We start from the raw sequence: 19634 nt of genomic DNA, 5'->3' as shown, positions 1-19634 counted from the left end.
AGTGCAAATGTACAATACAAACCTAACTACTAGTTAAAAAACGCTCTTATATTATGGGACAGAGGGAGTAGCAAACAGAGTGACCATGACCATAGTGGATCAGATGAATCAACATATCAACGAGGCTTCATGTGCATTTGAGGTGCGGGAAACAAGAAACAGATAGCTTTTTCAAAACAAAACAAAAACCCTGAGAAACCAAAGAACCCTGATGAGATGTGCAACTGATTTCTGCTCAGTTCACCAGCTGTTTGCGCAGCCTGACACTGGAGCTTTTCTTCAGACTTGCACCACTCAACACTAGCCAACACGCACTATTCTATAGAGCACACACATATCAGTCAAAATGGTCAGAATAAAAAGCATGCATACAAGTAGCAGGGCCTCCCAACTCCATTGTGTAAAACTCCTGCCAACATAACAGCATGTAATATTCTATCCAGTACCAACCATCACAATTTAAAGCAACAGCGTAATCTCTACCGAGCCAATAAGACAACTTCAAAACATGGCAACACCGTGAAATCGAATAAATTTAATACAGCACCCAACACCCTTCCAGTTCTCGATCATACCACGAGATGTCAAATATATCGGATGACGGATCAACTAGTCTCCTACTCCCTCCGTCCGAGAAAGCTTGTCCCAAGCTTGTCTTTCAAATGGATGAGTCTAACACTAACTTGGTGATACATCCATTTGAGGGACAAGCTTTTTCAGACGGAGGGAGTACTTGTTAAACAGCTGACTCAGCAACGAAGATAAATGGTTCAGTGCAATAGGACGCAATATTCTTCAACAGGTCAAAAATGTTGCTCCACTATCTAACATCTACTCCAAGGAGAAGCTGAACTGAATTCCACTCTTTCCATGATCATGTTCATGTTTCTTCAAGATATGGCAGTAATTTAACTGGAACAATGAAGCCCAATAGCATGGATTAGTCACCTAACAAACACTAAGGATCACATAATGAAAGATTGAGGTCTCAAAATATACCTCGATCCGGAAAAGTGAGGTTGGAAAGACAATGCCAACACCAGCAGAGCTTCTGAATGTGCGCCGAAACTCAGGGAATGAGAAATTCTTAAACTCACCCTCAGATAACTTGGCAAGATTTCCAGCACAAAGAAATGCATGACCATGAATTCCATTATCTCTGAACAGCTTTAGGGGCAAATCAAAGGATAGATCAGCAAATGCAGAAACAGCAAGATCGCCTCCCAAGTAATCCCTCCCTGTAGAGGCAGCAGCGTCTGACTCGCCTGGGACAGATCTCCGTGGTTCGGATGGGCCAACTCCTCTTGTTTTGAAACCCAACAGAGATGATATCACACCAAGGCTGCATACAGGGGAAGAAAGACCTCCAAGGTAAAATCTATCAGGGACAGGTGAAGACAATTCCATAAATCCTCTGCTCAAAGGTAGAATCACCCCTGCTGATATGCCAACATTAAGGGCAGCATTGCAAAAACCGAGTGGAACAGCGCCGCGACCATCAAACTCCTGCAGCAAAGAAAAGAGTGATGTTTGGTGAGAAAATATTCACAAGGCATACTTCTATCTGGAAACTCATTTGACAAAATTACAAACTTTTAGGTTTCCATCCTTTTCGGATGCTTCCTTCTGCCTCATTCTATTTAGAAAACACTGTCTATAACAAAGCCTTGAGGCAAGGGTATTGTGCTAACAGGCATGGCCCTCATAGTGATATGCAGGTGTCAAGTTGATTGGTCTGAGTTGGAGCGCAAGCGCTCTTTGCTACCTATATTCAAATGTGCTGTAGCATTGCATTACAAGGATTGGTTCCACTACTTCCACACCTATCACAACCGTACAATTCATATGGCTTTGATTAAGGTTGGCCATAAGGTTGCCAACTTTCTCTGGAACTTCGAATAAGGTGATATTCGCCTTCATGATGAAAGATAGTTATGACGCACCAACCAAGGGCCACGACCCAAAACCAACAAAAGAGAATGAGAGAAATGACCAAGACTGTTGTGGACCTTGATTCGCAATGGATAACTACCATGCTGAAGATAATAGCCAGCATGGCTACAGGTGACTGGGTAGACATAGTTTGAAACTAGAATAACTTTGAGTGAATAGATTGTCTGTTATTGCCTGTCCCAAACGTAGATAAAATACATGCCACCTTTATATAGTGGATGATCAGGCCCTTGACCTCTCGTAAGTCCTAATAGGACAATACAATTAGACTTATTAGATCTTTCCTTATTAAACTGAACTCTTTCCTAATCCTATTAACTCTCCTCCTTTCCAGTCCAAGTCCTTGAGAATACAAGCACCTGGCCTTCTTTCCGGCGAGCCAGTCATAGTGAAACTGGTGCTTCTTTGATGAACTGTACTAACATCCACAGCAGAGACACCAAGACTGAACTCTTAACAGAGATATAAAGAATCGAAGAAGCTACACCTGGGTGTAGCTCTTTACTATATACAGCTTTCATGACAATACTCACCAATTATTATAATAAATAATCTGATGGACAACAGGGTAAGTGAGCAATCCGTATGGTAAGCAGAACAGAGTGATGGAAGTTTTGGATGTTCACCACTCATGTGAAAAGAACAAAAGGAGTTCCTACCAAGAAAATCTCAAATCACATTGTGCATGGTAAACAGAACTCATCAATAAATAGTGAGCACTACCAAAAAACGAGCAATAATTCTTCTATATCCTAACAAGGACAGTAATTAATTATCTTCCCAAATCGAAACAAAACTTGCCATGTGAACTGGGTCACGTAAAGTCGGACCAAATATCTCCAAACACAAGTATTGATGACGAAAAAATGGCAATAATTTAGGTACCTAAAACTCTAATACATAATTTTCGTAACCTATATATGCATTGGTTTCTAATGCATTACTCAACATAAGTTATCCATGATAGATCAAAAAGATGAACTGAACACTGATTTATCCAACCGTGAGTAGATACCAGATGTCACAGCCCTAGCTTGGCCTTGCTTGTCATTGCATCATCATCTTGCATCATGTTTAAATTCTCAGAAACTTGAAATGGGGACTGACCAAACCCTAGCACCAAATAAATTCAAATAGGCTCAAATAAAATCACTTCCAATAAACCCAAGTGACTTCAGGAAAAGTCCATCATTTTTGAAATTGGTGAAAACCTCTGACAAAATGTGGTGCATATTTTCCCAAGGTCATTTCAGGTTTTTGGATTAAATCATAAGTATTTGAATTGGAGCATTTAATGGCTACAAATATGTTAAATGCTTCAATAATTCTGAAAACATTTGAGGGCTGTTAGTAAACATTTTAAAAGTGCCCACAAATTTTCTCAGGAGTTTTAAAAATGGTTTAGTATTATTACTAAATCAAAAACAGAAAAGCAGAATAGAAAAACTGAACCAAAACAAATAAGAGAAGGGAGAGAAAGTTACCTGGACCTACCTACTGTGCAGCCCACCTGGCCTGGCCCTGTGCCAGCCCAGCCCACCTCCTCCTCCCCTGTCGTCTTCCTCCCCCTGCCAGGAGGACGGCGCGTGCCCGACGCGCGAACGCATGCGCCCCGGCCACCTCCTCCCTCCCAGCCTGCCTGGCTCCCCCTCGACGCGCCTAGACGACGCCAGCGCGATGCCTGGACGCCTCGGACCCCTCTCACTCCTCCCCGTGGCTCTCTCCCCTCTGCCCCCCTTCCTCTCACCCGCGCCGAGCGCAGCCGTCGCCGCCGACGAGCACCACCGTAGCCACAGCCTCCCCCTCGATCTCTCTCCGTGCTCTGAAAGACCGCCACGACAGCCTCTTCCTCCTCGATGACTCACGCAAGCCCGGACGCCCTGTAGAGCGGCCTTCAACGCCGTCTTCTTCCTCGATGCCGTGGATCGCCGCCGTCGATTTCGTCGCGTACAGGACCTCCCCGAGCACTCTGAGCGTCTCTGCGAGATCAACGTGAGCCCCCGCATCATCTCCCGCTGTTTTCCCTCTCGTTTTCATCCTCTAGCCGTGGCCCCCTTCGACCGAGCGCCGCCGTCCGCCATGGCCGATGCTCTGCTTGATGCCGAGCTCGTTCCGCCTTGCACCGCTGCCCATCGTGCTTCGGGTGTAACACTGATGATGCCCCGCCGCTCCGTTGGGTCGCTAGCAACTCGCAGCCCCATGGCCGAGCACCACCGCAACACGGCCGCCGCTCCGCTCGTCGCTGCCGTCGCTAGACCCCACGCCGGCGGCTGCAACGACCACCACTGGACACGCCACACTGTGGGCGTCCCAGCGAACCCACCCGCACGACCAGCCGTTGCCGGAAACGGCCGGCCGGCGATCGCCGCCGTGCACTGCTTAGCGCCGGCGAGTAGTCGCCGGTTAACCCGTCATTAGCTGCCTAACCATCTAGGTAACCACCCCCTGACCCACTGACAGTCGGGCCCCACCTGTTTAATTAACCAGCTAACGAAATAAGTTAGAATTAATCTAAGTCCAGTGGCCCCACGTGTCAGTTTGACTACGCTGACGTGGCCGTTTACCTGGCCCCACTGGTCAGCCTCTGTTCTTGCCCTGTCACACTGACGTGCGGGTCCCACGGGTCAGGTTTGACCCGGACCAGACCCTGTTGACCTGCTGACGTCACAGTGACGCAGTGCTGACGCAATAACTCATTTCCTGGATTTATTATTATTCAGAAAATTCCAGAAAATAGTATAAACTTCTAAAAATCATATAAAATCAACCGTAGCTCAGAATGAAATAATTTATATATGAAAAATGATCAGAAAAATGCAATCTATCCATCTGTATCATTTTCATGCATGTCAAACTAAGTTATACCTGCTGTATAGGTGAAAACATGATAATGACATTATAAATGCTAAATATGGAGTTTGCATATGAACCCTTAGTTCATATGGACCTCATTTAAACTGTTGCTAGATGCATTAGTGTAAATCATAACATTCTTGACATGTCATGACCATGCATCATATGGTCGCATTGCATTGATTGTGTCCTTCTCTGTTTGCCGGTAACCGTCCCCTCTCAGTAGCCGATGCTCCGATGACGTGATCGATGACACCGATGAAGAACTATAATATCTTCAGAAGTGCCAGGCAAGCAAAACCCCCTTGTTCAATCCGATACAATCCCATTCTCTCGCTCCTGCTCTCTTCTACTGCATTAGGACAATCGATTCAATTGTTACATGTTGCGGTAGTTGAACCCCTTTTCCTCTGCATGACCTGTCATTGCCACAGTAAATAGATGAAACCCACTAGCATGAGTAGGAGTTGTTTGAGCCCTGATGTGCCTACCCATTCATGCTTGTTTGTCATGCCTGCTACTGCTTAGAGTTGAGTCGGGTCTGATTCGTCGGGGATGAATTGGAATGGTGATGAACATGTCCTACTGTGTGTGAGCTAAGTGTGTGAACACGATTTGGTAAAGGTAGCGGTGAGAGGCCATGTAGGAGTACATGGTGGGTTGTCTCATTGAAGCCGTCCTCAGGAACTGAGTTCTGTGTTTGTGATCCATGATACAGTTACTACCACGCATTGGGCCCGAAACCAATGGACCCTCTCGGCTTCTTAATCACCCTTGTCCTCCGTCCAGGAGTTGCAAGTAGTTTCTGGTGTTTGTAGTAAGCTGGAGGCCGTGGACAGCGCTGACCAAGGGGTGGGTTGTGATGCGGTAGGCTCGTGGCCCGGTGTACCGAGTCGCCCGTTTGGTGTCTCGGGAACCCTGCACACATCGTTCCGGGCCGTATGTGGAAACCTCGGCCGGACTCCCTGCGGATGGAACCTGAATAGGCGATAAACCTGGACTAGAGACTTGAGTGTTTAGGTAGGCTGTGGCCGACTCCCTCGCCAGGCTTCCGCTTGAAGGTTGCCGAGGTACACGACATGTACATGGTGGTAAGTGGCGAGAGCGTGTGTGACGAAGTACAGCCCTGCAGGGTTAATATGATCTATTCGAATAGCCGTGTCCGCGGTAAAGGACTTCTGGGTTGCCTATAACAGTTCATAGACAAGTGAAAGTGGATACTCTAAAATGCGCAAGATAAGCGTGAGTGCTATGGATGGCGTTCTCGTAGGGAGACGGGAGCGGATCCATAGTGGTGTATTGATATGGTGAATATGTGGACTCGTGTGCGCCACCTCAAAAGAGTTGCTTGCAGTCGTAGTTCAGGATAGCCACCGAGTCAAAGCTGGCTTGCTGCAGTTAAACTCCACCACCCCCTTTGTTGATACCGATGCATATGTAGATAGTTCTGATGTAAGTCTTGCTGGGTACATTTGTACTCATGTTTGCTTATTTTATGTTTTGCAGAGAGACTTCAGTCTCGCTAGTAGTTCCGCGTGGACTTCGACGTTTAGCTTGTTACCTCAGCTATGATCTTGTGCCCTCGGCAGGATCTAGTAGATAGTCAGGCTTCTTAGCCTTTTTCATTTATAGTTGTCTGTACTCAGACATGTTAAGCTTCCGCATGTGTTTGACTTGTATGCTCTGAATGCTGGGTCGAGAGACCCATGTTTGTAATATCTCGCTCCTCGGAGCCTAATGAATAAATACTTGAGTCGTAGAGTTATGTTGTGATGCCATGTTGTATTTACACATATCGAGCATATTGTGTGTATGATTGAAATGCTTGGTATGTGTGGGATCAGACAACCTAGTTGTTTATCCTTGGTAGCCTCTCTTATGGGGAAATGTAGTATTGTGCTTCCATGAGCCATAGTAGTCCGCTACAGCCCGGTTCACCGGAGTCCTGCTAGCCCAGCACTACTGCTCCGGAACACTTGACTGGCCGGCATGTGATTCACTTCGTTCCTGTGTCTGTCCCTTCGGGGAAATGTCACGCGGTGACATCCGGAGTCCTGCCTAGCCTGCTACAGCCCGGGTTCCCGGAGTCCTGTTAGCCCAGTGCTACAACCCGGATTCGCACGCTGCTGACCGGCACGTTCGATGTTGATTCATGTATGCCTGTCCCCATACGTTAGTGCCGCTTTGGGTTCACGACTAGCCATGTCGGCCCGGGTTCTCTGTCATATGGATGCTAGCGACACTGTCATATACGTGAGCCAAAAGGCGCAAACGGTCCCGGGCCATGGTAAGGCGACACCCGTGGGAATACCATGCGGGAGGCCGCAAAGTGATATGAGGTGTTACAGGCTAGATCGATGTGACTTGGAATCGGGGTCCTAACACCAGAAGCCTCAAATACTTCTAATTGCTGCATATTGACACTGGTAAGGTTATTTGAAGCCAGTCAACAAACCATGACAGGTACTGCCCAAAGCAAAATCAGCAATGCTTAAATGGTATTCCCTCTGTTCCTAAATATATGTCTTTTTAGACATTTCAAATGGACTACAACATACGGATGTATGTAGACATATTTTAGAGTGTAGATTCACTCATTTTGCTCCGTATGTAGTCACTTGTTGGAAACACTAAAAAGACTTATATTTGGGACCGGAGGGAGTACGTATATATACTGCAGTTATATTTAGCTAATGGGTGGCGACAGGAGGGGGATAGGACCCGGGAAAGCCAACCCGTGGCCTGGGTCGTAAAGCCGGAATCCTGACGACGATGGTAGCATTTGTTTGACATTGTTTATCATGTCCGCCCTAGGTTGGCCTGGGGCCCGGCCCAACCTTTGGCTCCACCACCAGGTGGCGAGTACTCAGCTGCTCTTGGCGCAGTAATCGGATAGTTGACTAATTTGATGCCTCAAGTGCTAATAATTTGACCTCCGATGGTTGCTTATGTTCTCTATTGGAATGTGAAGCTATACGTCTGAGGAAGAATAATATGACTTCCGATGGCTTAATTTCAAATAATATGAGCTCGGATGGTTGGTTATGTTCTCTATTGGGATGTGAAGCTATAAGTGTGAGGAAGAATTTGAAAGTTGTCTTCAGGACCGTGACCCATTAGAACAGTCCTTCCAAATAGTTAAATGTCAAAATTATTCAGTTAAGATCATGCTAAGTTTTGATATCCATCTCTTATTGAACTTCCAATTATTTTCCACTGGCAATCTCTCCCAAACAAGTCACTCACAAACAATGAGAGTTGTTGGTAACATGATCAATTGCAATATATTCTACAATCTACATTTCCACTGCCAAACGGAATTTGTTAAAACCAAAGAGAACAGATGTTACTTGCATTAAATACCGGGGTCTTGCACAGTCACTCTTTTGTACATCCATCTTTTTACAGGGAATTACTTATTCCTTGTGGTAAGGGTTTCCATCACTCTTGGATTATTCAATCTAACAGTATATTCCAATGAAATGGTAATGCTGGTATAAAGTATAAAGCACATTCCTGGATTTTGCGCGTTATTTGATGAAAAAATAAACCTGAACTGTGCGCTTAGGTGATATTCGCTAGGCAGTAGCAAAACACACAATTAACACTTAGGCTTCTTTTTCTTGATTTAATTCACAGGTTACTTTACAGTGCAGCTAATAAAAAGCAGATAAACAGTAAGTAGTGAGTGTTTGACGTATTAAAAAGGGCAGCCCGGTGCACGTAGCTCCCGCTTGCGCAGGGTCCAGGGAAGGGTCCGACCACTTTGGGTCTTTTGAATGCAGCCTTTCCCTGCATTCCTGCAAGAGGCTGTTTCCAGGACTCGAAGCCGTGACCTCATGGTCACAAGGCCTCATGGTCACAAGGCAACAGCTTTACCGCTGCGCCAATGCTCCTCTTCAATGTTTGACATATTAGAAAGCAGAAACGCAATGAAGGTAAAGTAGGCATAAACTTTGCATGGAAGATTAACCACGAGAAGTTGGTTGCATAAGAACCTGGCGGAAGAATCTTAGCCCATTTTTCCATAGACCGCCAACTTGAGAAGTTGAGACAAATGCATATCCTTTTGTTGGCCGGAATTCTGAATCTCTTTTATCTATTTTATATGCATAACTCAGTGCAGAAAGCAGATTATGTCCTAACTGCCTCCTTATGGATTCTGATGCCATTTGTGAGGGATCAGTTAAGGTACGCCATGCCAGATCGTAAGACAAGTTATGGTGCCAGGTTGAAAGCAAACCAAACTTAAGGCCAAGAAGACGCTGCTTGTATGATGAAAACTTCAGCCAATCTTCGGAAAGGATTGATGCCCGAGCCGTCAAAGGTGTTGGTATTGATTTCAATCTTGGCAGGTACACTCCAATGTCTATCTTTGATGACTGATCCCAACCATATTCTCCTGAAACATTCCACATGTCCCCATAACCAAATAGGTTCTTCAACATGAACCATCCTTCAACTGGCCATGATATTACCTGAATATAATATAAGCATCATTCCCGGAAACATTTCAGATACTGAATGCAGTTAAAAAAGAAGGCACATATTACTCAAGACCTCCAATGCAATCTTCTGCTCTTATGTTGTTAACACTAAGCGTATACTAGACATTAGAATGACATCACATAACAAACCAATTTACCTATTTTACCCAAATAAAAAGATGTTTGCATGGTTCTGTTTTCTGACTAGAATGGCGTCACATAATACGGTGTATTTACTATGCTGTAGGTCAACCGTCAAAATATATGTTTCCTTACCAACAATAGTTAAGTGGTTTTCTTGGATAAGAGATGGTTCACAGTTGTATGCCTCACTCAAGATAATAAAATGGTAACCAATTGAGTGTTCTCAAATAGCGATGAAGAATTGAGTGTCGCCACACCACCAAATGGTTGTGTCTGATAATCTATCCAAATCCTACATAATTATTAAGATAAATAGATGTATTCATTCGAGAGGGCGTATGCTAACTTAGGTGATAAACGAACACACGAAAGCAACCAAAGTAAGACTCCAAGCATTAAAATTTCCTATTCATACACCAAATAACAGCACATGACTACTGATTAGTGTTACCTCTAATTCTTGTCTAGCAGTAACGAATGCAATAATTGGTAATGTAGGTAAAAAGTGGCCACTTTGAGCATCCTTGGTTTAGAACATGCCAGCAATGCAATGCAATAATTAAACTACAGTACACACATAGTAGCAGCAACGAATCCAAACTAATTCAGCAGCACTTCATCTGACCAACACATCGCTAACGGAAGAAATAACAAACTGAAGGCACTTGCGTTGCAATTTTACAGAGATCTTCACCTCTTTCTTGGGGAAGAAGAAGATGCCACGATTGTAGGGTCTGGCCGCCTCCACGACTTGGATGGTGACGATTGCAGTACCGGGGAACTCGGGCGGGCCTGCGCCGAGGGTGATGGAGACGGAGTCGAACACGTCGAGGCGGCGCAGCAGCGCGTTGGCATGGCTGGAGGCGCGCACCAGGCCCTGCACGGTGCCGGCAGAGCGGAGCAGGTCGGCGACCTCCGCCTCGATGAGGGAGCCGCGGGTCTTGAAATTGCCCCTGATGATGACGTCGTGGACGCGGATGCCGACGGGCTCGGCGTGCAGGCGACGGAAGACGGCCTTCACCTTCTCCTTGTACGCCGGCGGCCCGTCCAGCTCCTCTGCATCGTCCTCCTCCTCGTCGAAGTCGACCCCATTGTCCTCGCCACGGTCGGGCTGGTCGGGAGCCTTGCGGGGCTCGTCCGAAGGCTCGTGGGGAGCAGGGTTCGGGGCTTGCTCGGCGGTGGAATCCGCGGCGATCGCCATGGCTGGGGTTTCGGGTGAAAAGTGGAAATGGAATCTCGCACAAGGTGTGGCGAGGGTTTAGAAGCCTATATCTCTATTCGGCCTGGTCAATCTATTCGTGGGCCTCTATTGCAGTACTAGCTGGGCCATAAACTGGCGAAAAAAGGTAGCTTCCCTTGTTGCTCAAAAAAAAATGTAGCTTCCCTTTGGACGGAAACAAAAAGAAACCACTAAAAAAATCAATCGTCTTAGCTATGGTCCTCATTCCTCAAGCTCACGGGAGATAAAAAGTATGGTTCTAACTAGTAGCTTTAAAAAAATTTAGATGATGCTCAGTTCCACGTAAAATTCAGGTATTTTGCTGGAGAGTATTATGAGGAATCATCCCACTACGAGCCATCCTGACAAATAGACATGTCGATTCTAATGGTGCATGCCCTATCTGCCACCAAGAGGCGGAGGATGTCAGGCATCTTCTATTTGAGTGTGCGCATGCAAGGGATCTTTGGGCGCGGCCGGGCATGCTCGAGCTAGTCGATAACTCATTGCATGTTGATAGATCAGGCTCGGCTATTTTTGAGTACCTGCTATCATTACCGGATAATTACCTACAGATACATCCTAGTGTCAATTTTAAGCAAGCTCTTGGCACTGGAAGTTGGTACCTATGGTGGGTTCGAAGACAAATGACACACAATGCTCCCGTGCCTCCATCATGGAGATGACCAATTTCTGTTCTCTCGATCGCAAGAAATTTTCAAATGTCTTCATCCCGTTCTCTAGAGTTGCCTGAAACAAAATGGAGTAAACCTGACCCACGATATACTAAGCTAAATGTTGATGCAGCGTTCTTTGCAGATGAAGTACTGGGTGCAACATCTGCAGTACTTAGAGATGACAGGGGGAACTTTATTGCGGCTCAGTGCAAATTCATCCCACATGCAGCGAATGTTATTACTGTTGAAGCAATGGCTATGAGGGATGGATTAGAGTTCGCTAATTCGCTCGGTCTGAACCAAGTTGATGCGGAGTCGGACTCACTACAAGTCATCAATTACTGCAATGGACAGACGAGATGGTGGGATGATGCGGCAGCTTTATTCGTTGAGTGTGTGGATTTAGGATCTATGATCGGGAAGGTCATGTTTAAGCATTGTCTTCGTTCTTGTAACAAAGTAGTGCATGTGCTAGCAAACTATAGTTATTGTAATATGGCTTCGATTAGTTGGTTAAACGAGCCTCCTGACTGTATTGTCAGTTTGCTCGTAGACGATGTAAACGTGTTCTGATCTAATAAAGCTAGCCATGATGGCCTTTCAAAAAAACTAGTTCTTTTAACATAGTACAGATGCACACACTCATAGATGCACACATACACTCACCCATATGAATGCACGCACGCACATCCCTACCCCTATGAGCACCTCCGAGAGACTGAGCTGGCACATCTTCTTGAGATTGACGGAGTCGCCACAGACGCCTTCGTAGTCGACGGGAACGTCTCTTCCACTAAACGCACATCGCCGAAAGGCCTGAAATAATTTCAGAAAAATGCGAGCATCGGTGTCAAGTCTAGGACTTGAACTCTGGTGGGCTGGAGATACAACTGTCCTCCTAACCATCCAACCACATATCTCGAATTAGGCTTTTGCCCTACTTTATAGCCCAAATGACCCATCCGATATAAGGTGGTGAGATAACCTTCTTACCAGATCAAAATACAGAGGATAATAAAGAGAGGAGCGGAAACGTCACCAACTCAGCGTTGAGCAAGAAAAAAGGACTAGCCACACTTAACAATAGGCTTGAGGTTGTTACGGCCCAAGGGTGCCTCACCTTATCGGAATCCGCCCAAGTAGGTCATCCTGGGGCCTCCTAGGTCTGTTATGACATGGGACAGTTCGCCTGGGCCATGGTCCTACTACCACGTGGACCTGGAAAACTTGGAGTATACCACGAGATGACTGACGCCCATGAGGACTCCTCTAATTGATTTAGAAGTTAGAACATGTAACCCTAAACCACGTTAGCGATATAAGTTGAGGCTAGATCAGCTAGGTACAGAATCACAAAGATATTGCTCAATGCCTCAATCTTTGTAACCCATGTACACAAATCAATATATGCGAGTAGGAGTAGGATATTACCTCTTTTACGAGGGTCTAAACATGATTAAAACTCTCCCTTGTTTCCCATTCGATCTACTCGTCTGACCAGGTACCCTATCGAAGATTTGACCAAAAACTCCGACAAGGCTACAGGAACTACCAGACGAAGCAAAACCATGCCTCCATAGGAAACCACTGGGCCAGTTACACCACACACACCAAGATATCGCAAGAAAGGGCCGCTTGCACTCTCGCTCTAGGTCGCGGAGCTCCGATCCTGCGAGCGAACAGTTAGGACCGAGAGTGATGATAACTAGGACATGCGTAAAATATAGGAGACCAACGAAACCACCCACGTCAGAGTCGAAGAAGCTTCTCGCCAGGGTCGAAGCAAGCCCGAATACGCTGACTCATTGCAACCAGAAGGTACCTGAGCTTCACGACGACGCCCTCAAGAGGGTGACAAGGCAACACGCCATCTACGTCGAATCTAAAAAAGACGAACTGAAAGTGCAACTATCCTTGGGTGGTTTTGGTACTAACAACATATAGCTCATTGAACTAATGCTATTTCAAGATGATCATTTTAGAAAGTTCAATGATTGGCTTGGCATGGATTAGGAATGTGGACCCCTGAAAATGCTAAGGACACATATTGGCTCAAGCTCAAGACTCTACATTTTCATTTTAGTGATCCAAGATCACATTGAGTCCATAGGAAAAGCCAATACTATTAAAAGGGATGAGGTGTTCCTTAATGGCTTGCTTGCTCAAAATTCTTAGTGATATGCTCCAAAAACCCTCAACCACTTTCTCATATCCACATATGTCTGAAACCAAAAGTCAAACTCGGCCCCACCGATTTGATCTATCCGGCGCCACCGAGTTCATTTGACATAGCCACTGCCAGAAACCCTAATCAATTCGGTCTCACCGATAGGGATCTCGGTCTCACCGAGATGGGATTGCAAACTCTCTGTTTCCCTTCGTAACGTTTCGGTCTAACCGAGATGAGCGATCGGTCCCACCGAGTTCGCAATGCAAACTCTCTGTTTCCCCTTCGTAACATTTCGGTCTCACCGAAATGAGCGAATCGGTCCCACCGAGTTTGCCTGACCAACTCCCTGGTTAGCTTATTACCAAAATCGGTCCCACTGAGTTTGTGTAATCGGTCTCACCGAGATCACGTTATGCCCTAACCCTAATGAAATCGGTCCCACCGAGTTGACATGTCGGTCCCACCTGAAAGCCTAACGTTCACATTTTGAACTGAACCGGTCTAACCGAGTTTTCTGATTCGCTCCCACCGAGTTTGGTGAATTGTGTGTAACGGTTAGATTTTGTGTGGAGGCTATATGTACCCCTCCACCCACTCTTCATTCGTGAGGAGAGCCATCAGAACATGCCTACACTTCCAGCATACATTTTCTGAGAGAGAACCACCTACTCATGTGTTGAGGTCAAGATATTCCATTCCAACCACATAAATCTTGATCTCTAGCCTTCCCCAAGTTGCTTTCCACTCAAATCATCTTTCCACAAAATCCAAATCCGTGAGAGAGAGTTGAGTGTTGGGCAGACTATCATTTGAAGCACAAGAGCAAGGAGTTCATCATCAACACACCATCTATTACCTTTTGGAGAGTGGTGTCTCCTAGATTGGTTAGGTGTCACTTGGGAGCCTCCGTCAGGATTGTGGAGTTGAACCAAGCAGTTTGTACGGGCAAGGAGATCGCCTACTTCGTGAAGATCTACCCTAGTGAGGCAAGTCCTTCGTGGGCGATGGCCATGGTGGGATAGACAAGGTTGCTTCTTCGTGGACCTTCGTGGGTGGAGCCCTCCATGGACTCGCGCAACCGTTATTGATACGTCTCCATCGTATCTATAATTTTTGATTGTTCCATGCTATTATATTATGTGTTTTGGATGTTTAATGGGCTTTAATATGCTCTTTTGTATTATTTTTGGGACTAACCTATTAACCGGAGGCCCAGTGCCAGTTTTATGTTTTTTTGCCTATTTTAGAGTTTCGCAAAAAAGGAATACCAAACGGAGTCCAAACGGAATGAAACCTTCACGATGATCTTTCTTGGAACGAAAGCAATCAAGAAAACTTGGAGTGGAAGTCTAGAACTCCGTGAGGCGGCCACGAGGCAGGAGGGCGCGCCCAGGAGGGTAGGCGCGCCCCCACCCTCGTGGGCCCCTCGTAGCTCCACCGACGTACTTCTTTCGCCTATATATACTCTTATACCCTAGATTGATTAGAGAGAGCCACGAAACAACTTTTCCACCGCCGCAACCTTCTGTACCCGTGAGATCCCATCTTGGGACCTTTTCCGGCGATCTGCCAGAGGGGGAATCGATCATGGAGGGCTTCTACATCAACACCATAGCCTCTTCGATGAAGCGTGAGTAGTTTACCACAGACCTTCGGGTCCATAGTTATTAGCTAGATGGCTTCTTCTCTCTCTTTGATTCTCAATACAAAGTTCTCCTCAATGTTCTTGGAGATCTATTCGATGTAATACTCTTTTGCGGTGTGTTTGCCGAGATCCGATGAATTGTGGATTTATGAACAAGATTATCTATGAATATTATTTGGTTCTTCTCTGAATCCTGATATGCATGATTGGTATCTTTGCAAGTCTCTTCGAATTATCGGTTTAGTTTGGCCTACTAGATTGATCTTTCTTGCAATGGGAGAAGTGCTTAGCTTTGGGTTCAATCTTGCGGTGTCCTTTCCCAGTGACAGTAGGGGCAGCAAGGCACGTATTGTATTGTTGCCATCGAGGATAAAAAATGGGGTTTATATCATATTGCTTGAGTTTATCCCTCTACATCATGTCATCTTGCTTAATGCGTTACTCTATTCTTATGAACTTAATACTCTAGATGCATGCTGGATAGCGGTCGATGTGTGGAGTAATAGTAGTAGATGCAGAATCGTTTCGGTCTACTTGACACGGACGTGATGCCTATATTCATGATCATTGCCTTAGATATTCTCATAACTATGCGCTTTTCTATCAATTGCTCAGCACTAATTTGTTCACCCACCGTAATACATGCTATCTTGAGAGAAGCCACTAGTGAAACCTATGGCCCCCGAGTCTATTTTACATCATATTAGTTTCCTGTCAACTTGCCAATTTTTGTCGCCGTTCTTTTTATTTTGCAATATTTACTTTCCAATCTATACAACAAAATACCAAAAATATTTACTTTACTATCTTTATTAGATCTCACTTTTGCGAGTGACCGTGAAGGGATTGACAACCCCTTTATCGCGTTGGTTGCAAGGTTCTTGATTGTTTGTGCAGGTACTAGGTGACTTGTGCGTTGTCTCCTACTGGATTGATACCTTGGTTCTCAAAAACTGAGGGAAATACTTACGCTACTTTGCTGCATCACCCTTTTTTCTTCAAGGGAAAACCAACGCATGCTCAAGAGGTAGCAAGAAGGATTTCTGGCGCCGTTGCCGGGGAGATCTACGCCAAGTCAAGACATACCAAGTACCCATCATAAACTCTTCTCCCTCGCATTACATTATTTGCCATTCGCATCTCGTTTTCCTCTCCCCCACTTCTAAAATGATTTTTGAAAACCTTTGCCTTTTCTTCGCCCTCCTTCCGTTCGATCTTGTGTTACCATGTGCCTTCTTTTCGCTTGCATCTTCGCTTGCTAAAAGTTTATGGATCCTCGTCCACTTGCTAATCTTTTTGAGAGATCCAATTATGATGAACCAATTGCTAGTGAGTTGAGTGCACTAGATTATTTTTATGAGGTTTTGCTTGAAATTCGTGAATCTGAAAATTGTGATGAAGAAATTTATTAAGAGATTCACGATAGCTCCTTGAATAAAAAGCATGATTGCAATGATTTTACTATAAAGTCTCTTGATGTCAATTGTGCTAATAATATGCAAAACCCTAAGCTTGGGGATGCTAGTTTTGCTATGTCTACTACTTGTTGCAATGATCATGATTGGCGTGATTCTTCTTATGATCTTGAAAATTTATTTAAGCCCCATGATGAATATGAGATTGATAATAGTGTTTGCAATAATATTGAAAGTGGGTTTGGAAGAGTGTCAACTTTAGATCCCACATATTTGGAGAATGTTCAATCTTATGGTATTTTTGATAAAAGTGGGTTTGGAGAGGTCATGACTTTAGTTAATGATAGTCCCACTATTTTGGAAGAGTGTCAACTTCGCATGCATGTGGACCATGTTGAGAATATGTTATGTGATAGATATTTTGTTGAATTTGTCTATGATCCTACATGTAATTATTATGAGAGAGGAAAATATGGTTGTATAAATTTTTCCTTCTTCCTTGCATATGCTAATTTTTGCTTGCTATGATAATTTGTTTGCTTATAAAATGCCTATGCATAGGAAGTATGTTAGACTTAGATGTGTTTATCACGTGTTCTATGATGCTCTCTTTGTGCTTTAATTCTTGTCTTTGATGTGAGCATCATTAAAATTGTCAATGCCTAGCTAGGGGCGTTAAACGATAGCGCTTGTTGGGAGGCAACCCAATTTTATTTTTGTTCTTTGCTTTTTGCCCATGTTTAGTAATAAATAATTCATCTAGCCTAGATGTTGTTTTATGTTTTAATTAGTGTTTGTGCCAAGTAGAACCTTTGGGAAGACATGGGTGAAGTCTTTGCGATCTTGCTGTAAAAAACAGAAACTTTTGCGCTCACGAGATTAGCTGCCATTTTTTACTGGAGAGTGATTTTAGGTTGATTCTTTTTGAAGATAATTAATAGACAAATTCCTCACGTGCACCAATTTATTTCAGAATTTTTGGAGTTACAGAAGTATTCGAACATGTCAGATTGCTACAGACTGTTTTGTTTTGACAGATTCTGTTTTTCGTGTGTTGTTTGCTTATTTTAATGAATCTATAAGTAGTATCTGTTGGGGATCGTAGCAGAATTTAAAATTTTTCTACGCATCACCAAGATCCATCTATGGAGTATACTAGCAATGAGGGGAAAGGAGTGCATCTACATACCCTTGTAGATCGCGAGCGGAAGCGTTCCAATGAACGGGGTTGATGGAGTCGTACTCGCCGTGATCCAAATCACCGATGACCGAGTGCCGAACGGACGGCACCTCCGCGTTCAACACACGTACGGAGCAGCGACGTCTCCTCCTTCTTGATCCAGCAAGGGGGAAGGAGAGGTTGATGGAGATCCAGCAGCACGATGGCGTGGTGGTGGAAGTAGCGGGGTCTCGGCAGGGCTTCGCCAAGCTTCTGCGAGAGGGAGAGGTGTTGCAAGGGGAGAGGGAGGCGCCAGGGGCTGTCATGTTGCTGCCCTCCCTCCCCCCACTATTTATAGGACCCCTGGAGGGCGGGGGGGGGGGGGGCGCCGGCCCTGGAACCCATCTGCATGGGGGGGGGGGGCGGCCAGGGGGGAGACTTGCCCCCCAAGGCAAGTGGGGCGCCCCCCACCCTAGGGTTTCCAACCCTAGGCGCAGGGGGGAGGCCCATGGGGGGTGCCCCAGCCCACTAAGGGCTGGTTCCCTTTCCACTTCATCCCATGGGGCCCTCCGGGATAGGTGGCCCCACCCGGTGGACCCCCGGGACCCTTCCGGTGGTCCCGGTACAATACCGGTGACCCCCGAAACTTTCCCGGTGGCCGAAACTTGACTTCCTATATATAATTCTTCACCTCCGGACCATTCCGGAACTCCTCGTGACGTCCGGGATCTCATCCGGGACGCCGAACAACTTTCGGGTTTCCGCATACTAATATCTCTACAACCCTAGCGTCACCGAACCTTAAGTGTGTTGACCCTACGGGTTCGGGAGACATGCATACATGACCGAGACGCCTCTTCGGTCAATAACCAACAGTGGGATCTGGATACCCATGTTGGCTCCCACATGTTCCACGATGATCTCATCGGATGAACCACGATGTCGAGGATTCAATCAATCCCGTATACAATTCCCTTTGTCAATCGGTACGTTACTTGCCCGAGATTCGATCGTCGGTATCCCAATACCTTGTTCAATCTTGTTACCGGCAAGTCACTTTACTCGTACCGTAATGCATGATCCCGTGGCTAACTCCTTAGTCACATTGAGCTCATTATGATGATGCATTACCGAGTGGGCCCAGAGATACCTCTCCGTCATACGGAGTGACAAATCCCAGTCTCGATCCGTGCCAACCCAACAGACACTTTCGGAGATACCCGTAGTGAACCTTTATAGTCACCCAATTACGTTGTGACGTTTGGTACACCCAAAGCACTCCTACGGTATCCGGGAGTTGCACGATCTCATGGTCTAGGGAAATGATACTTGACATTGGAAAAGCTCTAGCAAACGAACTACACGATCTTTTATGCTATGCTTAGGATTGGGTCTTGTCCATCACATCATTCTCCTAATGATGTGATCCCGTTATCAACGACATCCAATGTCCATGGTCAGGAAACCGTAACCATCTATTGATCAACGAGCTAGTCAACTAGAGGCTTACTAGGGACATGGTGTTGTCTATGTATCCACACATGTATCTGAGTTTCCTATCAATACAATTCTAGCATGGACAATAAACGATTATCATGAACAAGGAAATATAATAATAACCAATTTATTATTGCCTCTAGGGCATATTTCCAACAGTATCGGGGGGTATGAACCATAGAGAAGATGGAATACAGTAGGTTTAACACCAATATAAGTAAAGAATGATTTCATTACAGTACCTTAAAGTGGTGGTTTATTTTCTTATACTAACGGAGCTCATGAGATTTTCTGTTGAAGTTTTGTGTTATGAAGTTTTCAAGTTTTTGGGTAAAGATTTGATGGATTTTGGAATAATGAGTGGCAAGAGCCTAAGCTTGGGGATGCCCAAGGCACCCCAAGGTAAATTCAAGGA

The 19634-nt window shown here is 45.3% G+C and overlaps 1 protein-coding gene across 1 annotated transcript; it reads right to left on the bottom strand.

Annotated features, from left to right (window-relative positions):
- Window positions 1–27: 27 nt before the first annotated feature.
- On the bottom strand, window positions 28–11013 carry LOC109783116 (uncharacterized). Its single transcript, XM_040404398.2, has 4 exons — window positions 10132–11013; window positions 8805–9284; window positions 1000–1506; window positions 28–912 (listed from the first exon to the last, which is right to left on the bottom strand). Exons 1-4 carry the CDS (start codon window positions 10636–10638, stop codon window positions 832–834), a joined length of 1575 nt encoding a protein of 524 aa, XP_040260332.1. The 5' UTR covers window positions 10639–11013; the 3' UTR covers window positions 28–831.
- Between the last annotated feature and the right edge of the window lie 8621 nt (window positions 11014–19634).

Source organism: Aegilops tauschii, chromosome 3 (genome assembly GCF_002575655.3).
Source record: "Aegilops tauschii subsp. strangulata cultivar AL8/78 chromosome 3, Aet v6.0, whole genome shotgun sequence".
Classification (NCBI taxonomy): domain Eukaryota; kingdom Viridiplantae; phylum Streptophyta; class Magnoliopsida; order Poales; family Poaceae; genus Aegilops; species Aegilops tauschii.
This window is presented reverse-complemented; position numbering and strand designations above follow the sequence as displayed.

What these genes read in the sequence shown, in the direction of transcription:
- LOC109783116 (XM_040404398.2), bottom strand. Translation starts at nt 10,638, where the DNA reads ATGGCGATCGCCGCGGATTCCACCGCCGAGCAAGCCCCGAACCCTGCT. An exon ending in TCTTCTTCCCCAAGAAAGAG is followed by an intron (nt 9,285 to 10,131) that starts GTGAAGATCTCT and finishes TATTATATTCAG; the next exon opens with GTAATATCATGGCCAGTTGA. An exon ending in GGCTAAGATTCTTCCGCCAG is followed by an intron (nt 1,507 to 8,804) that starts GTTCTTATGCAA and finishes TCTTTGCTGCAG; the next exon opens with GAGTTTGATGGTCGCGGCGC.